The 24,224-nt window shown below is 41.8% G+C and overlaps 1 protein-coding gene across 1 annotated transcript in view; it reads left to right on the top strand.

The window, feature by feature from the left end:
- NT5DC1 (5'-nucleotidase domain containing 1) overlaps positions 1 to 24,224 on the top strand; it is a 396,716-nt gene that overhangs the window by 319,492 nt on the left and 53,000 nt on the right. The window contains exon 8 of the mRNA XM_063441282.1: positions 14,321 to 14,495. Coding sequence (XP_063297352.1) covers positions 14,321 to 14,495 — 175 coding nt within the window. The remainder of the gene's footprint in view (positions 1 to 14,320; positions 14,496 to 24,224) is intronic.

Genomic DNA, 24,224 nt, shown 5'->3' with positions numbered 1-24,224 from the left:
AGACCAAGATGCAACGAAACTAATGAAAACACTTTAGCTATATCCCGAAATTTGTTCCAGGTACTGATGCATTTATTGCTGATTGTGGATTTGTTGTACTTTGTCAAAAAGTATTCATAATGTTATATGATTTATATTATGCTTTGTCCACTAACCAAGGTCAGGTGGGTCAGTTCTTCCTTCTCTCTAAAGGTACTGAAAAAAACTATTGAGAGAGTGTACATTATTATCATTATAATTTATTGAAACCAAAAAATCCTTCTCCTCAATTAATATTATAGAAGTCTCAATTCCCATTATAACTAGCAAAGTATCCTGAAAGGTGGGGAAATTGTTCTTGTAATTTTCATATATTTTTTCCAATTTAAAACTTGCCTAGTACTGGATTGTAAACCTATGTACAAAGGATCAGCGCTAATATACTAGACCTTACAGAGGTAAATATAAGGAAGCACACCTGAAAAATAAGGCTCCCTCACAGGCCCCAAAAAAAGGTGGAGGGGGAGGCGGCGCCACAGGTGAAAAAAACCTGATTATAAACTATACAAGCACATATACAAGAAACTACATAAAAGAAAATACATAAAAGATAAAAAAAACAAAAATATAAATAATGAATAATAATCAGGAGTCCAAAAAGTAAGTCCAAAAGAGTTTATGCCTGATAAATACAGCAAAAAGTCAGAATAAAACCTTGTATAAGAAGTCAATCACAATCATGTCAGGGGAAGTATTCCTCAGTAAGGTTTGGGCATGAAAAAAAAAAGACTGCAAATAATGGTGCAGTATATCCCAAGTATATCCCAACAGGTACTAAGTACTATTTTGGAAGAGGTCTATATGGTCTTACTCTCGTTTTCCAGAGCTATAAGACTAGCTCTAGTGTGGATGGCATACAGTGGTACAATCCCCACTTATGGGATACGTAAAGTTTTGTAGTAGATGGATATCTTCTTGGTATAAGGACCATATGAAATATAAAAGAAACAATAATAGTGCTTATTGTATAAAAGCCAGAGTTGAAATAATAAAATACCAAGTGGTTACTCACATTGTATTGAGCAGGCAGACTGCTCAATGGATAAAGCTTGAGTGGTGTAATCCCCACCTAGGATTCTTTGGAGTAAAATTCTCACTGGAGCAATAAAAACTCTGGTGCCAGGTAAAAATAAAGGTAAAAATTAATAAGAGTAAAATGGCTGACTCACAAGTTGAAAGTGGCCAAAATACCTTAATTATAGAACATGTTTCAGCCATATTAGGGATCACAATGAAACATGTGTCAGCCATATTAGGGAGGACAATGAAAGAAATTGGAAGGAGGGTATGAATGAATAAAACATATATGTGACAAGTAACAAGTGCAAATATGGTTACTCAGACCAGGGTTTTTTTAAGCATTAATTTTAAAATATGATAGTAGAAAATTATAATAAATATAGATATAAAAGGTCACAGTAAATTGCAAATGTCACAGAAAAATATATATAAACATTTAAAATAGCGTATGTAAATATAGAGTAAGAATAAAACAGAATATGCAAATTTATAAAAAGTTAAAAAGATATCCGCGTTTAAACCTTCGGGGGCAAGCGTTTTTAACAATACATTTCTTTCTGACCCCAAAGTTTTTTTTTGTTTTTTTAAATAACCTCCCCTCCACGGTATTTTACATTTTTGAATTCCAATTCATTTTAGATTGTTTAGGATTTTTATCATGTTTGATAAAGTGCTTTGTGACTGAGTGGTAAGGGTAACCTTTGATGATGTTCCGACAGTGTTGTTTTAGACGTCTAGTGGTCATTCCTACATACTGGAGGCCACACATTTTTTGTGTTACAACATATTAGGTCTGTTATGGGATATGATGTGTTAGTATTATTAGAAGTAAAGTGGGTGGTTGTTGACTTGAATTGTGGGTCCGTGTTCTGCAAACTATGCATCTGTTACATTTAAAAAAAAAAACTTTAGATTTAGTTAAAAACAATGAATTAATGGTAGTGGGACCTTTTGTATAGTTTTTAGTAAGAATAGTTCTAAAATTAGGAGCTCCTCTAAAAATCACACTGGGTTTGTCGGGGATGAGCTTTTTAAGTATTTCATCCTGTTTTAAGATGTGCCAGTGTTACTTGATGATTTTTTTCACTATCTGGCTTTTGTTGTTAAAGTTAAAAATGACTGGCAAAGATGGTGGATCTTTTTTTATTCTTTTAGATTCTAAAAGATTCTTCCTGTATTTTTGTTTTACAGTATTTAGTATTTTATTCAGGTTTATTGGTAAATAATTTTCGCTGGTGAATTGTTCTTTGGGGGTTTTAGACTGTTCTTCAAAATCTTTATTACAGGAGTAGTTCTGCGAAGGTGCAAGAACTGACTCTTGGGGACCCCATCTAGCTAAGGTTGGTAATGGCAACTACTTATTTAGTTACCTTACTTACTTACCTTACTGAGGAATATTTCTCCTGACCAGATTGTGATTGAATTTATACAAGGTTTGATTTGGACTTTTTGCTGTATTTATCAGGCATTGACTTATTTGGACTTACTTTTTGGACTCCTGATTATTATTCATTATCTATATTTCAAACTCTTTTTGGTTTTCTATCTTGTGTGTATTTTTTCTTAACTAGAATAGAACAATGGAAACTGGAGAGGAGAGAGAACCATGAAAGGCAGGGAAACCAACCCCCTCCCCAGTACTACCTCATATGTATTAAACTATACAAAAACGTGCACGTAATTATAATCAAATTTTATTAGTAATCAAAAAAAAAAAGGGAGAAAGAACACTAGAGATAGTGTGAAAGGCCACCTAGTGGGTCTTTAGATATGAAAATAAATTAAAAAGACTGCTAGGCCAACTGCTCTAGTGGAAGCGGAATATTCACCATAGAAGAACATCCCAATGTATGAAGATAAGGTAATGATGCAATCTATTTAGATATAATCCCGAATGGATTCAATCTAAATCACTAAGTTACAGGACTATCTAATGTTGCAATTCAGTAACTGTGTACTGTTGCGATCTAAACACGTGGTTTAACAGGTAAGAAGCTAAATGGAAATCCGTTTTAGCGATTATTAGACTAATTGTAATCATGAAAAGATGTTTAATGCTAAAATATTGTGATTTGTATACAAAGATAAATTCAGATGTAGTGTAACTTTTATAAAAAAAAACGAATAAAGGGAATATTTAAAAAAAATTAAAAAATTGACCCGGTATCTCTACCTAAAAGTCATCTGTATGTATTTTTGGTTTACTATCCTTTTTCCCACCTGATGGTCCATCCGACAATCAGGTGGGAAAAAGGATAGTAAACCAAAAATACATACATACATAAATAATCGTCGGTATCTGCACCGGCGCTCCAATTCATAGACACCAAAAAAAAACGGCCGCGAGAGTGCTAAGCAGTGACTAAAAAGTTGTGCACGCGCAATAACTTAGAAAAAGTTCCAATAAAAGTTACACTCGTGCTTGTCGTTATTGCCACATGTGGATGGCAACCATAAAATAAAAATAATTGATGGTACAAAAATGAGTAACCGCTGATCCGACCAAAACATTGGCATATATTAATGTTCACAGAGGAAACAAATATTTATTATACATACATAGATTATTCAATTCTTATTAATACAATGAAAATAAAATACACTTATTAAAAGCTCATAAAACTAGAGACCAGATGGTTATACTGATACAATAAGAATTCAAGAAATGAATATTGCACAACGTATCGTAACCCAAAAGGAAGAGGAGAAAGGAGAAAAAGTAGGAGAAATAAATATTTTTAATAATTAATAACATCTTATAAAAAAATACTTTAATAAAAACGAATTTACTTAAAAAAATCACATGAAAGCTATAATATCAAGATCAACATTTAAACCAGAATTCCCCAATGTTTTTCATTTATAAATCCCTTGAGTCTCACGTTGACATACTTTCTTAACTGTATCCCCTTTTCTAGCATCATGCTTAACTGCAACTATTCCAAAACATAAAAACTTCTTAGAATCGAAGAGAGTACAGTTGTTACAAGGTCTTGATACACTGTGTTTTTTTTTTCTTATTTGCTACAGCCCGTAGGTGTTCTAAAATGCATTCTCTGAGAGTTCTAATGGTCCGTCCTACATATTGCGCCCCACAAGAGCATTGTAATAAATAAATAACATTTCTTGTGGAGCAATTTATAAAATGTTTGAACTCATAAGTCTGTTTAGTAATAGAACTATTAAAATCTTGAATTGAACTTTGGAGATTCTTGCACAACTTGCAGTGACCACACTTTAAAAACCCATTGGGTTTAGGAAAAAAGGAAGATGAGTTCTGTTTATCGATAGAGGGTAAGAGACTCTGTGCTAAATGGGATTTAAAATTCCTGGCTTTATTATAAATACCTTTTGGTTTAAGAGGTAAAATTTGTTTTAAAACATCATCTTGCAATAAAACTGGCCAACATTTATTAAGTGCTTTTTCTATCAGTTTCAATTTACAATTAAATTGTGTATTGAAGGACAGGCTAAACTTGTATTATTTCTATCAGATCTATTAGCCCTTGTTTCGTGTTGATTCCTCTGTTTACGTAGAAATTCACCAGTCCTTTTGGATAATGCCTATCGATGAATCTCTTTTCTAGGAACCCTGTCTAGGATTTAAAGTCCTAATCCCTAACACAATTTCAGCTGATTCGCATTAATTGTCCTTTAGGTATATTTGTCAACCATTGTCAATGATGGCAGCTCTTATAGTATATATACCTGTTTTTATCGGTGGATTTAAAAAAAGTGTTATAACAAGTACGATCTTGCTCTATAAAAAAGTTAATATCTAAAAAATGTATGTTTTCTGTCTGAATGTCGGGAGTGAATTTCAGACCTTGATCATTGGTGTTTCTCAAACTCTTTGAGAAAAGAAGGTCTTTTAATGTATTAATGGATGCTTAAAAATATTTAACCCCTTCAGCCCAGCGGGAGGGGGGCCATGAGGGTGGGGGGACCTAAGGACTGCATAGTGCAAGTTTGTTTTCCTTGCACAATACTGGTCCTTTAAAGTATCACTAATACAAAAATGTTAATCACACATATATATTTTAGAAAAAAAATCTATAGCATCAAGAACAGTATGTTTTCTGTATTCATTTTTCACCGTTATAAAGGCAAATCTGTTTATGGTGCATAGTTCAGCATAATGTATGGCTTGTTTATAGAGTAGTAATAGGTATAACTGATGTTTATATATATATATATATATAGATAGATAGATAGATAATGGAAGTGCACTCAACACTTCGTCATGGAATCCAGGGTGCTCCAATGGAAAAATCCCAGTACCAAAATGGACCAAATGTAAAATTATTAAATGTAGAAAATAATCCAGGCACTCCAACGGATTCCAAAATCAAGGCAATTTTATTAGAACCAGGAACTACACAGCAACGTTTACTAAAGCACATACACAATGCACAATATATAGGTGCATATAACAATTTAACAAGTGAACAAACATGTGATACAATAATTAATTACGCTCCTCGTGGCGCCCGCCTGAATACCGCCGCTGATCCGCACATCCCGCTCACCGCACTCACCTAATGGGTCGCACAAGGAAGCCCACTGACACGGGAGGCACCCCGAGGCCCACGGGTCCGGGGGGGGACAACACGATCCGGTCCTACCTGCAATCCACGGCCCGCGCACGATCGCCGCGACCGGAAATGGAGGCCGCAAACCAAGCACCGGACTCCACTCCATCCACCCCGGCCAGGCACTCACCAGCACCCTCCTTTGCATCAGAGCCTCAGATGCCGCCGGAGGATGGATGGAGGGAGATACTGCCTAACCTCCTCACAAAGGCAGACTTCGAGGCCCTCTCTGACCGCCTGGGCCGCGTGGTACGCGAGGAGGTGGCCCAGCTCCGTGTGGACATGGCAAAAATGGAGGCACGCATGTCTGTGACAGAGGCAGAGTCCAAAGCCCTCAGGACTGACCTGGAACACACCACCACAGCGGTCACCAGCCAAGAAGCTGATATGGCATACCTCACCACGTGGATAGATTACCTGGACAACCGCGGCCGCAGGCTGAACCTACGTGTCCGCGGGGTGAGAGAGGGAGGCCCGTCTGAAAACATCCCCGACATGCTGCGGCAAATATTTACACAGGTACTGGGGGGTCAACAAATACCCAGAATAGGCCTAGTTAGGGCACACAGAGCTCTGAGACCCCTGTCAGCCCCAGAAGACCAACCCAGGGATATCATATGCTGCCTGGATAACTACCAGCTAAAGGAGGAGATATTGCGCACGGCCCGCCGCATGGGCACCATACGCCTAGAGGGGCAAAATATATCCATCTACCAAGATTTGTCCCGATATACACTACAAGCAAGAAGAGCCCTACGCCCGGTGACCTCTGCCCTACAACAAGCAGGGATCCCATACCGCTGGGGCTACCCGTTCTCCTTGACAGCAAGACAGGGCCCAGATCAGCTAACATTGAGGAAACCGGAAGAAGTCCCAAGCTTCCTGCGCACCCTAGGCCTCCCGCCAATACAAGTACCCGACTGGCTCACAAGATCGTTCCTCCAGTAACCAGCAGGACCGCAGCAACAACGCAGACTGGACCAAAACCCTCAAGGGCCCCAGCACCAACGCCGACGTGACTGGAACCAAGGCCAAGCAAGGCGTGAGCGGTAAACTACCCATCAAACAGCCTGGGGGGACCCAAGGGCTACAGCGAGAACGCACCGAACTGTGAGTAACAATAATGGGGACACACATAGAAAAAAGCGAGAAGGTTTGGGGTGGGAGAGGGGCTAACAGGGGGTCCGAGGGGACTAACGCACTGCTCCACACGCAACCAAGTGACAGAAGGGGGGGAACTGGACGCTTGGGGAATGGGCCAGGCCACAGGGCCAGAACGGTTGATGGCAGACTCGCACATGGTACCCAATTTCTAAGAAACCACACGGCAATATGTATGGTCGCAGGAATCCACACACAAGCCAAGCCACACCACAGGAGGGGGTGAAAGGGGATGGGGGCAGGGTGGGAAGGGCATGAGCTGAGTAAGCACTAAATGAGAAAACTGACGGCAAAACACACACAGAAGAGGGGAGGGAAGGGGGTGAAGGGGAGGGAGTGGGGAGGGAATAATTGCATTAACTAATAGCAAAAAAAAGAACCCAAAAAAAAAAAACAATAAAAAAAAAAATAATAAAAAAAAATAATAATAATAAAAATACAAAATAAATAAATAAATAAAAATATTTTAAAGTATAGATAATGATTGGGACGACAGGGACGTAGGAGACAAAGGGGAGGGAAAGGGGGGGGGGAGGGGGGAGAGAGGTGAACATAACAATTTAAATGTCCACCCCAGGACACCCATGAACAGCTTGAACAGGGCAGGCGAGGGGGAAATAGAGAACCTCAGGCAGCACGTGCAGCTGGAGGGAAGCGAGAACTAAACAGACGTAATGCCGACTGGAAGATGTATCTTGAACCTGGTGTATACACTATGTCAAAAGTATAGGATGCTGAACACGCACTACACCAGACACGCGCACTAAGCGGCGCAACACACCCAGCCACGGCACCAGCTTACTCCATAGACTGACACGCACACCCGCTCGATACACAAGCCTCCCAAGCGATATGACACAGAGGCACACTGAACTACAACGGAGGTACAAACTGCCCCACCGCGACCCTAGATCCCAAACCACCAGTAACAGAGACGCTAACCAGCAAGAGCAATGGTACCCCAGATACGGCCCCCCGTGACTAACCAACCCGAGTCCCCATCGAACCAAAGGGACATACCAAACCACCGAGGCACACGACCAACTCCCCCAAACTACCACAAGGCCCATAACATCTAGGTCCCCCCAGTAGAGCCGCGCACACAATGAGACAGACGGAACGACCAACACGCCAGAGTGCCATAGGGCATCTACACAAAAGCACCAACATGCACGGAACACACCAAACGACCCACTTACATACTGCAGAGAGAGAATGAGCGGATGCACGACCTCACAGCCACCGATGAGACGGGAAACCACACTCCAAACCCAACACTGGAACTCTAACACCTATACAGACCCAGCTGGGCGACCTCCGACACATTGCCCGACACCCCCATAGGAACAGGACACACGGCCCCCTTAGTGGAAGGGGACGCGCACACCCCAGAGTCGACACGGTCCCTCCAACAGGCCGGACACACAGTCGAACCAACGGGATAACTGTCCATTACCCTATACAGACACTGACCTCCATAGGCAGTGCACACACACACAGGGCAGGTAAATAACACACACACAAACACAACTACACAACGCACCCCACACAGACACGTGCAAGCCCAACACTCCCACCACCTCCCTCCCTCCCCCACCCCCTGCCATACCCACCAGTCCCCCGTGGCCGTCCACGGGATGCGGGCCCCGGGACCGAGCGGATTCGCGCGGGAGGACCTGAACATCGTCTCGTACAACGTACACGGACTGAACATCAGGGAGAAACGGACGAGACTACTACGAGACTTGAAACACTACAAGGCGTCGGTAGCCTTCCTGCAGGAGACCCACTTTCAAGAGGGCAGAGCACCGGCCCTGAAAGACCGCAACTTCCAGGTGGGATACTTCAGCAACAACCCCGACAAGCGCACGCGGGGAGTAGGCATTCTCTTCTCCAGACTTGTCCCCTACACTGAGAAAGCCACCTTCAGCTGCAACCAAGGTAGATACATATTCACCAAAGGCACAATCCTAGATCAAACATACACATTCGCCAACGTGTATGCCCCGAACACAAAACAACACCAATTCCTAGGACGCACGCTGAACACCTTGATGAAATTCACAGAAGGCACTCTAATAATCGGAGGAGACCTGAACCTGGCGCTACACCCGGACCAAGACTCCTCATCCCCACAGAACGCAACCCCGCACAACAAGTACGCGAACACACTGCGCCTCCTCCACCACCACCAATTAGCAGACTGCTGGCGGGCTATGCACCCTACAACCCGCGATTACACCTTCTACTCAAGGACCCACTCAACTTACACCAGGCTCGACTACTTCCTCACGCCGCACCGAAACTTGACCTTACTCACCAGCGCAGAGATCTTGCCGATGACATGGTCAGACCATTGCCCGATCCGCTTACGGCTGCAGTCACCACTGTTCAGACCCAGACAAATGTCGTGGCGGCTGAATGAATCACTTTTATCAGACAAGACGGTGGTAGATAAAATCGGCAACTCCATACGGACATACTTTGAGGTAAACGAGACAGACGACGTGACGCCGCTGACATGTTGGGAGGCACACAAAACAGTGATACGCGGCCAGATCATCGCACTCAGTGCATCCCGCAAGAAGGCAGCGACACAAGAGATCCTCGACCTCAGCCAAGACATAGCAACCCTAGAAGCTAGACACAAACGCACTCTGGACGCGACAACGTACAGGGACCTGGTGGCCAAACGAGACCAACTCACCACACACCTCAACCGTTCGATACAACGCTCATACCAACACTACAAACACATGATACACGAACACGGAGACAAGTGCGGGAGGCTACTAGCGAACCTCCTCAAACACCGCAAAACCCAACTCTACATTCCGAAAATCAAGGACACAAGACAGCAACTCAGACACCGACCAGACCACATATCCACAGCGTTCCGAGCATACTACCAGAACCTGTATAACCTCCGCCGAACTGCCCCAGGAACTTCGCGGGCGAGCATAACTGAAAACATTCGAGACTACTTGAACTCCGCAAACGTGCCTGACATAGGCGACGCAGCACGAGAAGCGCTGGAAACACCCATAACGCCAGAAAACATAGCGTATGCCATCAAGAGAGCGAAAACCGGCAGAGCACCAGGACCAGATGGCCTCCCCCTCCAGTATTACAAAACATTTACACTAGACACGACACCGAAGCTCCTGAAGGCACTAAATTCCATCCAAGATGGGGCCTTACCGACGGCCCAATTCACTTCGGCCAACATTACCCTGCTCCCGAAAGAGGGGAAGGACCCAACACTGTGCCCCAGTTATCGCCCGATATCAGTACTTAACACGGACCTTAAGCTTCTCGCTAGTATCCTCGCAACCCGGCTGGCGCCACTGCTCCCCGAATCAATCCACCCAGACCAAACGGGTTTCATCCCAGGTAGAGAAGTACGGGACAACACCATCAGAGCCCTGAACATCATAGCCCACGTCAAAACACAACGGACGCCAGTGCTACTCCTGTCAACTGACGCGGAAAAAGCGTTCGACAGGGTAGACTGGGACATGATGTTCGCCACGCTACGACAATTCGGCATAGGGGCAAGATACCTCACCTGGGTGACGGCACTCTACACTCACCCGACGGATCAGGATAAATGGCGCATTATCAGACCCGTTCCACATCCTCAACGGGACCAGGCAAGGCTGCCCACTCTCGCCCTTATTGTTTGCAATGACACTGGAGCCCTTCCTCAATAGGATCCGACAGAACACAAATATACAAGGAATGAGGTTTGGACACTCGCACCATAAAATCCTGGCCTACGCGGACGACCTCCTGTTCGTGGTCACGAACCCGGAGACCTCCCTCCGGGCCATACAGGGGGAATTTGAACAATACGGCCGACTATCGAACCTCCAAATCAACTACTCAAAGTCGGAGATCTTAAATTTAAACATCAACCATGCACTGAGTGCCACGATCCGGAGACAACACCCATATCGCTGGTGTGACCACCGGATGAGATACCTGGGGGTCTGGCTCACGCCCAACCCAGCAGACCTATACACACACAATTACCTCCCCATGCTAAAAAAGGCAACGGAGGAACTGCACAAATGGAACTCCTACTACATATCATGGCTAGGAAGGGTAAATGCGGTCAAAATGACGCTGCTTCCCAAACTACTATTCATATTTCAAACAGTCCCGATAACAGCCCCACCAACCTTCTTCAAGACTCTGAAAACGGAAGTCCGTAAATTCATATGGAAGGGCAAGTCTCCCCGGGTAGCGCACGCCCAACTAATCCTCCCCAAACTCCGCGGGGGACTGGCACTGCCAGACTTTGAAAAGTACTATCACGCGGAACACCTCACGAGAATCATCAGTTGGACGGTGGCCAGCGGCACGAAACCATGGACCCAACTAGAGTCAGACATGACCAACTGCGACCTCAGAACACTACCTTGGATCCCGAAAGAAGCATACAAACATAAACACATCAACAACCCATTTGTGGCGGCCACCATGCGAGTCTGGCACGGACAAGGCACAAGGCAATACCTAACGACGGACCCAGGCCCACTCCTCCCCTTGAAAGGCAACCCAGATTTCCCGGCAGGGGACATGGGCCCAACCCCATACCCAATAGGGCACAAGCCAATCATCCGCATGAAGGATGTCCTTCGGAACCCCTTCGACATCCGACCGCTGAACGAACTATTCCCGGATAGACCGCATACATTTGCGCACACACTCCAGAGGGCACAAATGACACGATATGCCCGATCCATCCCTCAAAAAACATCTCTTCTGAGAGACCTAACAACGTTTGAACACATCTGTATGCAAGACAAAGAGCCGCCGCGCGCCATATCACAAATCTATACGCTCCTAATCACGAGCAGATATATACTAGCACCCCCGTGCATCAGACAGTGGGAGGAGGAACTAGAAGAAGCCATGACAGAGGCGGAATGGAACACCCTCATCACCTTGATACAGAAAACGCCAGGCTCAGCACGCCTACAGGAGAACTCCTACAAACTCTTCACCAGGTGGTACTTGACACCAACAACGCTCCATGCAAGAAACCCGGAGATACCAGACACCTGCTGGAGATGCGAGGGGGCAGTGGGGACGTTCACACACATCTGGTGGACATGCCCCAAGATCCGCCCATACTGGGAGACGGTCCGGAAAACTATACATGAAGTAACGGATGAATTACTGCCTGAGACCCCAGCCGCCTTCCTTCTACACAAAACCACCATGCCGACACAGACATACATCAGATCCATTATTCCAAGACTACTCAATGCAGCCAAAGCGACCATCCCCATCTACTGGAAGCAAACTACTACACCCCCACTGAGTCGCTGGATAGAAGAGCTGGAAGCGACGCAAAAATTTGAGGACCTGAAAGCAGACACCACGCGACAAAGAGATCGCTACACTCAACGCTGGTTTCACTGGCTACGCCACACCGCGTCGGACCCCTTCCAAAGCCGCCTCGCAGCAAACACCCCTGAGAGGAACGAGCGAGAGGGAGAGGGAGACGGGCTCGAGCGGGAGTCCGGGGAGCCCGGGGGCTGAATGGAACGGGGCGGCGACGGGGGACTGGAAAACAGAAAACAGGCCACCAACCCTCCCCTCACCCACCCATCCATGACACATCCACACACACTAACATACTCAAAATTCGACTTCGGACACGAGAGAAAGTTACACCACCAAATGAAGTGAAGGGGAAGCACACCGCGACCACAACCAACCACAGGCCAAAACGATACACGCATGACAAACCTAACCCACACAACACAAACACCGGAGTACATTCCGAGAGCTTACGACGAACAAACACGGTATGACCAAGACGTGACAAAGTAATATAATTGCTCCCACACCACAGACTCGAACACAGGAGACACGGGCCGCGACAACGACCCCCCCATCCCACACATCAAATGAAAAACTAAATCCTGACCCGCGCATTAGCTGAACAACCAGTTAGGTAAAAGCGACAACATGACCAAAGAATGAGACACGCCCAGACCAGAGGAACTACATAGCGACAACCCAAGGGCATGAACCCACCTGGAACACTGGATACAGTGCTGCCCATAGGACCGCAACAAGCCCCGCTCACACCACGCACCCATACAATACACAACCACACACTGTCTTCAAAACGCTCCAACCGCACATAAGGCAGGCGGCCACCTCTGTAGATACGAGACACAGCGCTACAACAAGCGACAAAACCCAAAACACACACAGGAACACGCCCACACTCATCGAACTACACACACACACGAACCAAACTAAAGGCAACACACGCACTATGACAGACGATAAAGATGCAAAAACAGCCCCCGAGCGGGCAACCAAACGCTACACCAGACGTAAGGAGAACCATGCCTCAGTGCAGGTAGCAAAGCGTTATGTACAAAGTTATGAAAACGAAGCCTCAGCGCAGGCAACTAAATGTTGTGTTTGATGTAATGAGTAAAAAGCCTCTGCGTAGGCAACTGTATGTTGTGATGGATGTAATGAGTAAACGCCTCTGCGCAGGCTACTGCATATACAGATTGACGCAAAGAGAAACATGCCTCTGCGCAGGCAACCGAACGTAATGATCGAATGCAATGGTAACCCACGCTTATGACATGATACCAATAAAAATATTTAAAACAATAATTAATTACTCCCATCATCAATCAATAATGATACACACATAAACAAAACATAATTGTCTCTCCAATAATCATCTCACATATTAGGGGTGTCAAGAAACACAGAATAACAGCGCAATGCCCTAAATCGACTGTGTCTTGTTTAACTTTTTTGTGTGCGATGTAGGGCATTGCACATGCGGATTCGGCGCATGCTCGGTACGGATACATCTTCCTGCGCATGCGCACTCGTGCGCTATCGTGATTCGTGCTCACCAGATCATGTGACTGGATCATGTAATCGGCATGAATAGTTGTGTTGGATTGGTTGGAGATGGTCACTTGATTTAATTCATGTGACTGGACCCGGAAATGTAAGTACCTAGCGTTTCTCTGGTACTCCCAATAGAGGTTAAATTACCCTATTTCATTAGAAGTTATTAGACACAACTTGTTTTCAATGAAACAATTAAACTTAATGACTAATAAACTTAGATTTTATTCTGTGTTTCTTGACACCCCTAATATGTGAGATGATTATTGGAGAGACAATTATGTTTTGTTTATGTGTGTATCATTATTGATTGATGATGGGAATAATACATTATTGTATCACATGTTTGTTCACTTGTTAAATTGTTATATGCACCTATATATTGTGCATTGTGTATGTTCTTTAGTAGCTCGACAAAGGCCCTAAGGGGACGATACGTTGCTGTGTAGTTCCTGGTTCTAATAAAATTGCCTTGATTTTGGAATCCGTTGGAGTAACTGATGTTTATGTCATATTCACAAGCACACTAAATTAGTTAATTAGTTAATCATAATAGAAATCTATTCATATGTCACTCTTAATGCTTATTGCTCTCATTTCAGAAAATTGTGGAACATATTTTCCAGCTGTGAAAAACGATCCAAACAAATATTTAAAACCTTGCCCAGAATCTGTAAAAAACTGGATCAGAAGTTTGAAAAATGCAGGAAAAGTCCTTTTAATAATTACAAGTTCACACAGTGACTACTGCCGACTGTTGTGCGAACACATCCTCGGGTGAGTGCCTTGAGAGTAATTTTCAGTTTTTTGGTAAAAAAAACAAAAAAAACTGTGGTGGTTGTTGGTAAGTCAAATGTCATTTACATATGATCTAAAAAGATAAATAATCTAAACATTTCAGGTAAAGTGAAGTCAAACAGTAATGCAATGCCAGCCATCAATAAACAAAATGTGTTGTCTTCTTAAAATTCAATGGACCTGTCAGTCTATAGATTCTTTCTCCTCTTTGAACATGAACAGGTATGATTTAGTCCTTGGTCTATTAATTTACTTGACTAGACACTGCTTTTTGGTTAAGTTTCTCAATGTCCAAACCAAATTGTCCTTAGTATCCCCTTTCTTCTTGATTAGTTAATTGCTGGTCACCAAAATCCTATATATTGAAAACTTGTGACATCAGTCTGCTAGAAAGGTGAAGCTTGAGAGAAAGTTCACATTTCAGTAGGACAATTATCCAAAGAAAGCAGCTTTGGAACAGCCCAAGAAAAAAAAAAAAACTTAACCCATGGTGGCCCAATCAAAGTTCTGATCTCTATCCTATTTGGGAATCTGTGGCACTATTTAAAAACTGCATTCCACAAATGCCACTCAACCAACTTGAACTAACTGGAGAACACCTACCAAGAAAAAAAAAGAACGGAAAGGTGGCTACACTCCCTCTAGCATGTAAGCTCATTGAGCAGGGCTCTCAACCCTGTGCGTCCATTTGTCTGGTTTCAATTATGTGTCTATTAGTCCATCCATTGTACAACGCTACGGAATTTTGCTGGCGCTATATAAATAATAAACTAATAATAATACATAATAATACTAAATATTAATGTGATGGGGTTGCATAATTAAGTTTCTTTTTTTCTTTTCTTTCAAATATCTCTTGGGAAATACCCAGTCTTGGCTTTAAAATTATAATTTGTAATCCACGAAAAATACATAACTTTCAAGGGGTCAGAATGTTTTACAAGTCAATGTACAGTATATACTGTTGTATCAAAATATATACCTGCAATATCATAAAAGACCAGAAGATGGAACTCTGATTCAGACAATCCTAGAATGTATCCTTTCAAATGAATTATGGTACTGCCAAGCAACAGATAGGAATAGGTATACAGTTGTGCTAATGAGTACGAAGTCCCACTTCCAGGAGAATGAGGCTAGATTCTATGATGTTTGTACTCCGTTACTGGTAATGATTAAAATGGCTAACAGTGAAGTTAGTGACTTGCAGCTTTTCCACTCTGTTATTTCACTGTTATCATCTGGTAGTTAGTTTCTGCTGTAAAGTTTTAATGCATCCCAAGGAGATTAAAAGTAGTCTAGAAATTAACAGTAAAAATTAACACCAGGTAACATGCTCGCTAACTCACTCAAATGTACACCTGCTTCAGCTTGGTTTAAAGTAACAAAACATGGCCTTCACAGACATGTTAAATGTCTATCGCAAAGCCTTTGATTCTGAAGACAATTTCATGTAGCAGTTTCCCCAAACTTTAGAATCAAGGTGAAATAGATCACAGATATTTGTAAAAATTGAAAGTTAGCTCATACGTGTGCATAATTATTGCATACGATTTTATGTTGCTTTAATGTTCTTATTATACATTACTGTTAAAAATAAAAAACAATTGTATTTAAAAATTGTGAAAAAATATAATTCTACATAGCCACTATGTGTGTGCCAGCAGCCATTAACAGCCATAGCTAATATGCCTATATTGCAGGTAATGCCGACTCGCTACAACTGAACTTCAAATTTATAAATAAAAAAATCTAAAAAAGAAATTTTCTGCAGCTTGGCGCCATCTACTGGATATTTCAGAAATAACCATTTCTAACTTTAACCCCTTCAGGACGGAGTCAATAGTGCACGTTCTGATCAAAACAAAACATAAACAAAAACTGGTATTTGCGCTATATGTCTGTTCAACCGTAGTTCCCCTCTTTCATATTAAATGCACCCACACTTATTATATATCATTTTGTTCAGGAGAAACAGGGCTTTCATTCCATATCAAATATTTATATATGAAACCTAATTTATTATGAATAAAATTAAAAAAACTGTGAGAAATGTTAAATTTTTTTTTAAATGTGTAGTTCCGCCTCACATTTTAGCTGTAAATGTCATAATACTGTTAGGTTTTACTGCAAAAAAATGCACATATTTGTAATCAGCGATGTCTCACGAGTACAACAGTACCCCCCATTAACAGGTTTTATGGTGTTTTGGAAAGTTACAGGGTCAAATATAGAAGTTCCATTTTTAAATTGAAATTTGCCAGATTAGTAATGTTACCTTTGAGACGGTGTGGTAGCCTAGGAATGAGAATTACCCCCATAATGGCATACCATGTGAAAAAGTAGACAACCCAAGGTATTGAATGTGGGGTATGTTTAGTCTTTGTTAGTAGCCACTTAGTCACAAACACTGGCCAAAGTTAGCGTTCATATTTGTTTTTGTGTGAAAAAAGCAAAAAACTAATATTTGGCCAGTGTTTGTGACTAAGTGGCTACTAAAAATGACTGGACATACCCCATTTGCAATACCTTGGGTTGTCTACTTTTGCAAATGGTATGCCATCATGGGGGTAATTATTATTCCTGGGCTACCATACGGTCTCAAAGGCAACATAACTAATCTGGCAAATTTCAATGTGAAAAAAATGAAATGCAAGCCTTATATGTGACTCTCTAACTTTCCAAAACACCATAAAACCTGTACATGGGGGGGTACTGTTATTCTCGGGTGACTTCACTAAACACAAATATTAGTGTTTTAAAACAGTAAAACATATTACAACAATAATATAGTCCATAAAAGTGCCGTTTGTTTGTAAAAAATGCAAAAAACTTCACTTTTACTTAAAATATCATCGTTGTAATATAATTTACCAGTTTTAAACAGTAATATTTGAGTTCAGCGAAGTCTCCTGAGTAAAACAGTACCCCCTATGTACAGGTTTTATGATGTCTTGGAGAGTTACAGGGTCAAATATAGTGCTTGCGAATTAAATTCTCTGCACTTTCTCCCTGTGTTGTCAGGCATGTCAATCAAATTTTAATTAATCAAATGACATAATTATGTTAAAAGATTACTTAAATATACATGTAGAATTTTAATATATATGCATTTATAGGTATTTAAATTCTACGTGTATACTAATGTAATCTATTATGTAATTATATGTATTTATCTCTCTATATATATTTGCGGTTATTTGTATTTTATATATAGATAGATATATATAGAATGTCATTCTAAGTGTATTTTGTTACATATATATATATATATATATATATATTAATAACAAAATACAGTTAGAATAAAATTACATATGAATATATAATTTATTTAAATTTTGTTTCAATATTTTATTTATTTATTTAATAATTTTATTTATTTATTATTGTAATTATACGTATATATATATATATGTGTATATATCTATTATATATATAATATATATACATATTATATATATGTAACGTCACTCTAAGTGTATTTTAATACTAATATATATACTAATATTACTATTAAAATACATTACGCATGATGTTACATATATATATAATATGTATATATATTATATATGTAATATATATACATATATTATATATATAAAAATGCATTTATTTTAATTTTACACATGTCTAATTATTTTTTTTTAATTCAAATCCATAGCCAGCTATAGGGGGCCATGTGATCGCTCTTTGAGAGCGATCACATGGCCCCCGGGGGCCTGATTTGCCGTGGGGGGGCTGCCTGGGCTCTCAGGCAGCCCCCCAGAAGAGGATCGCGGCGGAGGTGAGTACCGCCGGACCTCCTGGGCTGCAAGCCGTTACGGCGTTCTATGCCGCCGCAACGGTTTAAAGCCCTTTAAAGCCGCGACGGCATAGAACGCCGTAACGGCGTTAAGGGGTTAAAAGAAGCACCATAGTGTTTGGAATACAAAGCTGTATTCGTAACACTATGGATTCCCTCTGACTCCGTGGATAGACCAGTACCCTCCCCACCATGTATGAAGTGTTAAAAAAACAAACTTTAAACACTTACCAGATTCCAGTGCTGATTTCCCTCCCTGCAATGGGCTCATCCTCTGCCGATGTCAGCCGATGGGGGGCGAAATAATGTGTATGCGCTGCGAGCCCCATGCAAGTATTTAGCCTCCCCCATAGGAAATCAAAACTCAATGCTTTCCTATAGTTTTTTTTCTGTCATATGGTGGCAGTACCAGTGGGTTTTGCTCCTTCCTGTGGACAAGCATCTAACAAGCTTAATTAAATCAACAAAACCCCTCCCCCTTGCCCTATAAGAAGGGCTATCCGGCAAAACCAACCTCAGTTTCCTTTCTTGTCCCGAGAGGGAAGGACACAGCATCTGGAGGGTGAGACACACAGGCTGCTGGTCTGGGGGATTCCGGTCCGAGAGCTGCCCAGGCGGTTAGCTGAGAGACCATGCTACCTCCGTTATGGTTACGGAGCAAATGGATACATTGCCTCTTATGCCGAGAAGGTTCCGGCGAATACTTTCTGGAGGCGGTCTTGATGACCTGCGCACAGCGGTGGAACGCACGCCCGGGAGGTGATGCGTTCCACCAAAAGTTTCCGGTGGTGCGCATGCGCATGCCGAAACTTTATAAAAAAAAATTTAAAAAAGCGCGAAGTTTGATGCTCGGCATAGACGAAGCTGTGCAGTACCCACTGACAGCATGGATGCTTGCCAGAAGTGGTACGCCGTGTCACCAACCCCCCACACGGTTCAGAGGCATTTTGAGGTAAGGTGAATTAATCTTTCCTTCAAAATGATCTCTGTAAAAGTTTAGACACTTCATTTGCAAAGTGTGAAGCCACGTGGTAAGAAGAGGACGAAGATGACGGCATATGTACCCACTTTATGCACTATGATGAATTGCTGTGAGCAGTATAGGTACTCTCTATATGCTCTATGACGAATTGCTGTGAGCAGTATATGTACTCGCTATATGCACTATGACGAATTGCTGTGAGCAGTATATGTACTCACTATATGCACTATGACGAAGTGCTGTGTGCAGAAGATGTATGCAATATATGCACTACGATGTGTTGCTGTGAACAGTATATGTAATCACTATATGTTCTATGACGAGTTACTATGAGCAGTATATATACTCACTATATGCACTATGATGAATTGCTGTGAGCAGTATATGTACTCGCTATATGCACTATGACGAATTGCTGTGAGCAGTATATGTACTCACTATATGCACCATGACGACTTGCTGTGTGCAGTAGATGTATGCAAGATATGCACTACGACGTGTTGCTGTGAACAGTATATGTAATCACTATATGTTCTATGACGAGTTACTATGAGCAGTATATATTCTCACTATATGCACTATGACGTGTTACTATGTGCAGTATATATTCTCACTATATGCACTGACGTGTTGCTGTGAACAGTATATGTAATCACTATATGTTCTATGACGAGTTACTATGAGCAGTATATATTCTCACTATATGCACTGTTGTGTTGCTGTGAACAGTATAGGTTACCACTATATGTTCTATGACAAGTTACTATGAGCAGTATATGTACTCACTATAGGCAATACGGCGAGTTCTGTGAGCAGTGTATGCACTCACTATAGGCACTATGACGAGTTGCTGTGCACAGTATATGTACCCACTATATGCTCTGTGTGTGAGTGTCTAAGATGACTCGGCCTCAGTAGGGGTACACACTATAAAGTCCTTGTATAAGGACAAGAACCTCTTTAGATGTATCCACTAGATGCTCTATGTCGCATTGTTTTGTTATCCACTCGACCTTAGTAGATGCACCCACTATATGCCCTATGCCGAGTTTGAAGTGTGGCCTCCGCTTCATTAGTTGTATGCACTGTATTCGTTAGGAATGAGAACTCAACCTCCGTGCATGCTCTGTTAGGAGTTACTTGAGGACTCAGCCTTAGTAAATGCATCTACTATATACTCTGTCGAGTTGATGTGTGGTCTCAACTTTAGTAACCACTATAGGCTATTTTAGGGGGGTTCTTTTCCTTTTATATACTCTAAAAAAAAAAAAAAAGCCTCACTAGTTTCTGGGATATAGGTATACTCTATATGCCTTATGTATGAGGTACTGGGAAGACAGGGCCTCAGTATATGTCTTCACTAGTTTCTCTATGGATGAGTTACCAGGAGATGTATGCTCATTAGACGGTATAGAGATGGCATCTTCACAGTAGCTCTTATATCTATATCTGTATCTATATCATCTCCACAGGAGTTGCGTAACCCTGGTATATGGCATAGGTTGTGTAGGTATGCTTTCTGTTCATACAAGATTCAGTATAGGTTACTGATATCTCTGGCAATTTGGACGGTTAACGAACACACACAATGTAGGTGTTTTTTTCATCAACACACAGCAGAACAGGATTAACCTCTGCTCCAGTCGTTTCAGAAATTGCAGTGGTCTAATAAATTCCGTTACTTGTAGCAGGTGATTAGCGTGTAACCTCGGTACTGTCTAAAGAATTACTGTTGTGTATATTAAGGCGATTATTTTAATTTTTGGAGATCAGACGGAGCGTACAGAGGGAAAAATTTCTGAGACCGACGTTTCCCCAGCAATCCATATATTCTATTGCCTATTCATAAGAGTCCCTAGATCTCGTAACATGTTAAAAAAAAAAAAAAAAAAAAAATCCCACTGTTTTCTCTCCCCGATCATGGAAGAAGGGGTGTTGGTAGTAGCGGATCCAATTTTCAAATTAGATAGAGTTCATTTCAGGAAGTCTGTCTTCCGTCTAATGTTTTCTGGTTGGGGATCACTACAGATGCTCTTTTTTAATCCCCTTCATCTTTCGTGGTTATGATTAAGGGAAAATCCGCAGATTCCAGGGGTTTTAAGGTGTATTGCCACCCTTCATCTCTTCATTCCGTAGATATGGCAGAAGGCTGTAAAATTTCATGCGCACTCTTCTACAGGGTTGGTACATCAACCGGCAGGGAGGAACCGGTGTAGGCGCTCTCTCTCTCTCCTGCATGCGGTTATCTTGCTGAGGTGCAAATTCATCTAGTAGATATTTCGGTAGTTCCTTTCAGAGGGATTGACATAGCCGTCTAGCTCAGAGAGGGTATTTGGAATTAGGAACTTTGGTCCTTATGTCCGTGTAATTTGACTCTCTGGAGTGGAAAATTGTTGTTCCAGCCAGGGCTCTGTTGACAAACTTTTCAACGACCAAGTCACTTCCTGTTTTCAGTACAGGTCCCTCGGTGATGGATTACTCTCTTTGTAATGTGTTTTACTTCCGCTTACGTTTTTTCTAGTTGTCTTAGAAAATTAGGTCTATCGGAGCCTTATCCTGGTTCTTATTCCATGCTGAGCATAAAGATTCTGATTCCCAAACGTTCAAAGCTCTATTGGTCTCATGATGTATAGGGATCTACCCTAGTGGTTCTGTAGAGTTTCAGGTTGATAGCCTGACTACGGCTAGGGTTCTTCTTCATCATCTAGGTCTGCGGGAAGATTTGTTTGGCTATGTTGCTTGGCAACTATATATCCTGTTTAAAGGTCTACTTTCTGATAAGGGTTAGAAATTTTTTGGGGGGATTTTGGGAACACCCCTGCTGGTGTGTTTCATTCGTCTAAAAACCCTTGCTTTAATGTCTTCTGTTTTTTTGTTCGGCAGGCTTCGGCGTATTCTGCTTTGAGGTCCAGGCCTTCAAGCCTGAGAATCCTGCTGTTCTTAGAGTTTACATCCAGATTTTAAGCTTGAGGTTTTTTGTAATCTGCCAGGTCCAGACATCCTCCTAGAGTTCTGTTTTCCCTTCCTGGTATTTTTGTCCTTGAATTTTGATATATTTTTTTTAAGTAACACCCGTTCGATCCTGTTAAAGGGTTTCCCTTACAAGTTTTGTTTCTCCAGGACACCTTCTTGGGGGCCATCTTATAGGCTAATAGGTTCAGAGAGCTTCAGTCGTTTTTTCATCCCCAGATGATTTTTCAGTATTGCTCATGGACACGGTGGTTCTTCACGCTAAACATTTTTTTTTTTCCCTACGGGTTGGTACTAAGTGTAGCTTGAAGGAGCTTTGTAATGTCTCTTTTCCTAGGACTGAAGAGCTCAGTTATTCTGGTCCTCTGTTTGTTAGCCTCCCATAAAAGGTGTAAGGATACAGTGATTCCTGCAACTCTTTTGTTTCATTTGACTCAGGCGAGTATGTTGGTTGGCCATTTTCTCCCGGTGGTCTTCAAGTTCCGGCTTCTCTCAGGACGCTTGGAGTATTGGCTGCCTCTGGGCCAGTAAGAACACTTGTTTTTTTCTAGTGGCCATCTGTTAGGCACCATCTTGGGCTTCCATTCCACAAATTCAATAAGGCTCTATAGGTTAGAGATGTTCTCATCCTCTGAAACTGCCTTTTAGGCGTATAAGTTGCGACCTACGGTGACATTGAACCCGCCCTAGTTAAGGATCTTGCTATATCCCACTGGTACTGCCACCATATGACAGAAAAAACAGAAATTTTTACTTACCGTAAATTCTTTTTTTCTTAATATGGTGGCAGTACAGCTTCCCTCCCTCTATTTTACATTTTCTTGATTCAGTATGAGGTCTATTTGGGTTTTTTCTTGCTACTTACTGAGGTTGGTTTTGCCGGATAGCCCTTCTTATAGGGCAAGGGGGAGGGGTTTTGTTGATTTAATTAAGCTTGTTAGATGCTTGTCCACAGGAAGGAGCAAAACCCACTGGTACTGCCACCATATTAAGAAAAAAAGAATTTACGGTAAGTAAAAATTTCTGTTTTTTCAACATGCTAGATGTCCTCGTGAAAAAATTGCAGGACGAGCTGTCAGGTGTCAGGCACTAGAGGCATTCTTAACACAGCAATTTAAACATTGTAGGGTTAATGGAACAGGGACAGTGCACACAGATCACTTCTAAGAGATGAAGTGGCTTGGGTGCCTAGATTTAAAACAAATGATTTTGTGCAGAAAGAAGTTATAACCATACCGACATGATTTTTTTATTTATTGCAGATTTATCTTACATTTATTTTATTTATCTGAAATAAATTGACTTCCTTGGAAATTAGGATAACTTTATAAAGTTGTGAAACTAAGCACTAAGACAACTTTAGCTTAATGAAGCAGTTTTGGTGTGTAGATCATGCCTCTGCAGCCTCTCTGCTCAATACTCTGCCATTTAGGAGTTAAATCACTTTGCTTAAACAAAAAGGTGTAGCGCTACATACAAATTATTTCCTCAAAAGCGGATGGAGTGTTCTTCCAAAATGGACACAGTAGCAATAGTATATTCTTGATGGGAAATACCTAAAAAATTAAACTAAACTCCCATAGTGTGACACTGTTATATGTTCCAACTTTATAGGTATAAATAAAGAAACCACTCACATTCTCCTGAGCTATCCACCAAGCTCAAGGATAAAACGCTCACATGTCCGTAAAGGCGACCTTCCCCTTCTTCAAATTAGATGGTTTTGTACAATGTCAGCTAAGACTTAAACAAAGCATATAGATGGTGCAATATTGCCTGAAGCCAACAGTCTTATATATAGTAATAGTGTGTTATACTCACAAGGATGGAGCCATAAATAGGCTCGTTTTCAGCACGTTGTGTAGTTCAGGACTACACTCCTATTAGCAGGAACCAATACCCCAATGTATAGTTAAAAATACTTTTTATTGAATGATCTCAAGTTAAAATT

Source organism: Pelobates fuscus, chromosome 2 (genome assembly GCF_036172605.1).
Source record: "Pelobates fuscus isolate aPelFus1 chromosome 2, aPelFus1.pri, whole genome shotgun sequence".
Classification (NCBI taxonomy): domain Eukaryota; kingdom Metazoa; phylum Chordata; class Amphibia; order Anura; family Pelobatidae; genus Pelobates; species Pelobates fuscus.
Note: the sequence above shows the minus strand (reverse complement) of the source record. Positions and strands in the feature narration are given on the sequence as shown.